Here is a 5,013-nt window from a genome sequence, read left to right as displayed (position 1 = left end):
CCAGCTTCCTTCCAAAATAGAAAGCTTTAATTGGAATTGAAAAACTTTATAGGGCTCCTTTAATGATATTAATGTACATTTTGAATTTATCACATACATGTGTCTGAGCCTCCTTAAATGGGGCTTTTTAAGCAGCCACGAAGCATGAAATGAATTTTCTTCAGCCTTTTTCTCTATTTAAAAGATGTCTTGTGTGGAGCTGTCCATGCTCTCCCATCAGCTCATTAAAATGTAATGCTGATGCTGGCTCTATGGAACAGTGCCTCTTAACCAAAGTTCATCACCAGGGATCTCTGGTGGTGGTGGTGGGGGTGGGAGAGTGGGTGAGGAGGGGTGAGGTGGTGGAGGGGGTGTCCTGGGTCCTCCTGTAGCTGCCATTCTCCAAACTATAGCGCTGGTTATTTTTTTAAAACGAGAAAAATGAAGATTGTTGCAGAAAAAGGCCGAAAAAATCCAGAAAATGCGCGTTTTGGTGAGAAATTATCCCGCGTTTTTTATGCATCATCATCATCATAATGTTGCTTTAGTATTAATTACAGCCAGATATCATCTGGAATTCTGATGCAAGGGTTTAAATGAGGAGCTTCCTGATAAAAATCGAGCCTAATTCCCATCATTCGCTGAACATAAACACAACCTATATTGTAGATTATGATTTAATTTATGTGCTTAATTTATTTCCGTTTTTACAAAACAGCATCTTGCAGGAGGAGAAAAAAAAGCGTTGTTCTCTCTCTCTGTGTGCAGCAGCTCCAGCACATTAGACGTGCTAAAGAAAATTGGCCTGCTTTATAGCGCCACGGGATCTGGTCACCGAATATTGATCGGTTTTCATCTCGACAGATTCACTCAGTCCTGGATGTACTGCTGATTGTTGAGGGAGTTTGGTCTGAAAGATTGAATTGCACCTCTGAGACCGCAGGCAGCCTCGACGCGCCGGCCAACACAAAGTTGGTCAAACAATATTCTGCTGCGCGGAGATATCCTCTGATAAATGATTTTCAACGTGCGCGCTGCATTGAACCGTTTGCGCGCGCCGGCTTGTTGTTTAACTGTCCACAAAAGATGAGGAAAAAAAATAATTATCCAAGTCTTGTTTCTATTTTTTTTTAAAAGTTATCTTCATGCATTTCCTCCTACCTGTTAATGGATGAGACGCTGGGAACTGTGTCGTTGTCGCAGATGCCCTCCGCCAGCAGCCTGTCTCGGATCTCCCAGGCGAACATGGTGGGGTTTTGTCTCTTGTAGTCTGCGATTTTTTCCACCACCTTTGGCGTGGCCACTTTGGGTTTCGACCCACCGATCACCCCTGGTTTGATGCTACCAGTCTCGTAGTATCTGAAAAAATAATATTCCCAAATGAGGCGGCGATGGTTTGAAATATTTACGACTGTAGATCCTATAAGTTGGTCGTTTAAACTGATTCATCGGTTACAGGAGTGATTGTATCTGATCACTACTTTTTTTTTTTTTTTTTAATTGACAAGGAAGTGTTTTTAGGTCAGACATGAGGGGTTTAGTATTCTAATTATTTGTTGAATATCAGAACAGACAAAACTTCCCCAGTAAACACATGCATGAGCACACGGCGAAGATTGAATTCCCTTTTTTGATCATTTTTGTGCGTAATTACGCACACAGGAAAAAAAAGATAAACACATCTAAACTCATATCCACGCTGCTAATATTCAAAATCAGTGCTCCTTAATATTTTAGATTCACTAAAATACAATTAACTCTAATTAAAAATTAAAAACGGAGCCGGGTTTAGCAGGTCCAGCTCTCTCTCCCACCGCTCCGTCCTCCTGGCTGGACCTGTCCGGGGAGCGCTGCACCTACCTGCCCAGAATCTTGCTGACGCAGCCGTGGCTGACCCGCAGCTGTCTGGAGATGTCGCAGGGCCGGACGCCCTGGTGGGCCAGCTCCACTATCCGCTGCCTCACCACGTCCGGGAGGGGTCTGCCGTTCACAAACACCCCGCCGAGCTGGTTCACACCTCCGTGCCCTACGTGGGATACAACAGCAGCACACACAGACGTAACATTACATAAGGTCGTCAGAGAGGAGAGCAGGTGAGTGCTGTTGTTTTTTATTCTTTACTTTTAAAGGGAGACGAAAAAAAGCTGCTGAGACCTGATTTAGCTGCTTGTTTTTATGGAGCAGCTACATTATTGTTATTATTATTATTATTATTACTATTATTATTATTATTATTATTATTGTTGTTGGTGGTGTTGTGGAAAAATGCTGCACAAAAAAAATGCTGTTTAAAAACAAGTCATTTCATTCATTAACTATATGAATGTATTTTTTATTTTCTTTAATTAGCAGCTCGTTCACTGGCTGAACTGTCTGTGATTAATAAATAAATCACAATGACCCAGTAATAATATTTTGTCAGACATTATTTTAAATAATTAAATGAACATGTGAAGGTTTGGGAGTATTTAAGAGCATAACTTGGTCACAACACAGCAAACCTGTGCCTGATTTAAATACAGATTTTATTTATTCCTGAACCAAAAATGCAGCAAAATAAAAAAAGCACCTTATTTATATTTTTGGATGTATGCTGCTTTGTATTTTTCCCCATCACCCTGATTTTAAACTATATTTCCTCAACAGCAGCTAATTAAATGATGATTAATTCCTCTATAATATTTTCCTTGAAAATAAAAAACAGTGCTGAACACAGAAATAGATATAAATGTACATGTTTTGTCTTTTTATTTTTCATTATGCTGCTTTTTTCTCCTCACATTTAATTTAACCTTCTTCATAACAGACATGATTTTTTTTTTCCTCCTGAAATGTTTTTAGAAATATTTCATTCCTTTGAGTCTCCAGTAAAGTTTCTCACTGATGTGATATTTTCTCAGCAGCTCCACGTCGCCTATCAGCTTACGAGCTCCTTCGTGGTGCCTGCGTGGTGATTTTAAATAATTGAACGAGCTTTGATTACTCATATTACATATTATTTGGTAAATGAAGAGCTCATCCATTATTCACGCACATTCGCCAAATTACACGTGAACCAGGCCGCGTTTGGACCTGAAGTTGGACTCGGGGAGCTCTCTGTTTGTTGGATAATTTGAATAATAGATGTGTAACTAATGTGTCCTGACTTATTAGGCCTACACACACTCACACACTCTCTCTCTCACACACACAGGCAGGCTGAGCGGGAAGCTACAGGGTGATACACGTGTAAATTACAGAGTACCTGCCAACGCATGTTCTTTGTTTACTATGACAAGTTTAATTTCTGCGCGCGTGGAGCCGCTCGGTTGCGACGTTTTCAGGACGTTTAACCACGTTGAAGTGAGAGCACGTGAGCTGAGGTGTGAAATGTGAGCAGGTTATTATTTTTTTTCCACTATCAGTGTTGGGTTTCCAGGTTTGTCTTTCCTTCATGCGCAAAGAAGCCGGTTGCGCATGAAAATCGCTCGAGTCTCTTCTGCGTAAATGCGCATCAATAATAAATTTCCTGTTATTATTATTTTATCCGCAAGCATGCAAAAAAAAAAAAAAAAAAGAGCTGCAGTGGGAAAAGAAACTCAGGTTGTGCTACTTACGGTGCATCGCTGTGAAGGGGTCTGCTTTGCAGTGAATATCCATTGGATAGCAAAGGAAAGAGAGATAATCAACTGAAGTCGCCGTTTCGCCTTCCTATCAAGGATGAAAATGTGAAGAAAAAAAGGTGCTTCTACTCGATGGAGGGACTTAGTTTGCCCCTCCACCTCCCGGCGTCTACAACCGATCTGATGGCAACTTCTTCCCCCCCCAAAGTTGCCCTTCTGCTTTTCTTCAACAGTCCGGTCCGGCAGCAGCAGCAGCGGAGGTCTGGCAGGTGCACAGCATGACCGGAGGATTGTTTCAGTGGAGCGACCTGCCTTCAGCTTGTCGCTGTTTTCTTTATTTGGAGCAGCCAGAGGTAATTCTCACAGCATCGCCAGCGAGCACGAAAAAAAAAGAAAGAAAGAAAAAAGAACAACCCGCGTCTCTCTTATTTGTTTTAATGTACAGAAACGAAAGGTTCCGGTTCCAGCGTGCAGGGCCCGGTTATCTCCTCAGTCCCGGTGGCCTTGATTCACGCGTCAAGAGAAGAAAAAACACGGCGGAGGACCGTGGACGCACACACACATCGGAAGGCTTTCTCTCGCTTTTTCGGCGCTGGATGCGTAATGCTGGATCTTTGGGGCTGGGAATGAAGCCTCTCTCTGTGTGTCTGTGGTTCTAAAAGCTGCAACCCTCCTCCTCCTCCCCCTCCTCCTCCTCCTCCTCCTCCTCTCCCCCAGTGTCTCCCGCCAGCCCTTTTTGCTTATATGGATGACTTGTCAGACAAAGGCAATAGATGCCAACACTTTGTGATTCGCCAACGCAAAGAAGAAAAAAGAAAAAAGAAAAAAAACCTGGGGTCCAAATGAGGAGGTCTGTGGGTCTGACACACCGTCAGGAGGAAGGAAGGGGAGGGAGATAAATAAAGGAACGGAGTTACAAATATCAGTTTATTAGAGCTGCTGCTGCGCTCACTGGAAGTTCTCAATCAATGAAACAGATTATTTTTAAAAAATTGTGTAACAAACATTTTTTTTTCTCCTCCTTTTTTTTTCACCCGGACTGATGTAGAGGATAGATGTGTCCAGAGCCCGGATTTAACTGAACTCTGCACTGAATTGTATATTTTTATTTTATTGTTTTCATCATGATCACCTGTCTGGAGTCCAAGTAGGCCCCAAAAATCTTTTTTTTTTTATTATTTTTTATTCATCTTATTCCTTCCTGTAGTTTGATGTAGAAATTATCCAGAGCAGCTGATGTACTGACCCTTTTATTACATCCAGCTGATGGTGTGATGATTGCAGCGGTCCAAAGTGGGAGCACTGGTGGAGGTGGAGGTGGAGGTGGTGATGATTAGAGGTGAAGCTGCTCCTTTACGCAGCAGTGCCGCCCAGCTTCTGTAGATGGCGCTGTATAGTTTCTCAAATTTAAAGGGGGCTGTCAAAAAAAAAA

At 42.3% G+C, this 5,013-nt stretch overlaps 1 protein-coding gene across 1 annotated transcript in view; it reads right to left on the bottom strand.

The window, feature by feature from the left end:
* The window catches only part of LOC103362458 (paired box protein Pax-2a-like), a 28,697-nt gene extending 25,079 nt beyond the window's left edge, over positions 1 to 3,618 (bottom strand). The window contains exons 1-4 of the mRNA XM_008288818.1: positions 3,576 to 3,618; positions 2,341 to 2,343; positions 1,840 to 2,005; positions 1,141 to 1,338 (exon numbers count right to left, since the gene is read on the bottom strand). Coding sequence (XP_008287040.1) covers positions 1,141 to 1,338; positions 1,840 to 2,005; positions 2,341 to 2,343; positions 3,576 to 3,618 — 410 coding nt within the window. The remainder of the gene's footprint in view (positions 1 to 1,140; positions 1,339 to 1,839; positions 2,006 to 2,340; positions 2,344 to 3,575) is intronic.
* Between the last annotated feature and the right edge of the window lie 1,395 nt (positions 3,619 to 5,013).

This window comes from Stegastes partitus, unplaced genomic scaffold (genome assembly GCF_000690725.1).
Source record: "Stegastes partitus isolate 25-593 unplaced genomic scaffold, Stegastes_partitus-1.0.2 Scaffold576, whole genome shotgun sequence".
In the NCBI taxonomy this organism is placed as follows: Eukaryota; Metazoa; Chordata; class Actinopteri; family Pomacentridae; genus Stegastes; species Stegastes partitus.
This window is presented reverse-complemented; position numbering and strand designations above follow the sequence as displayed.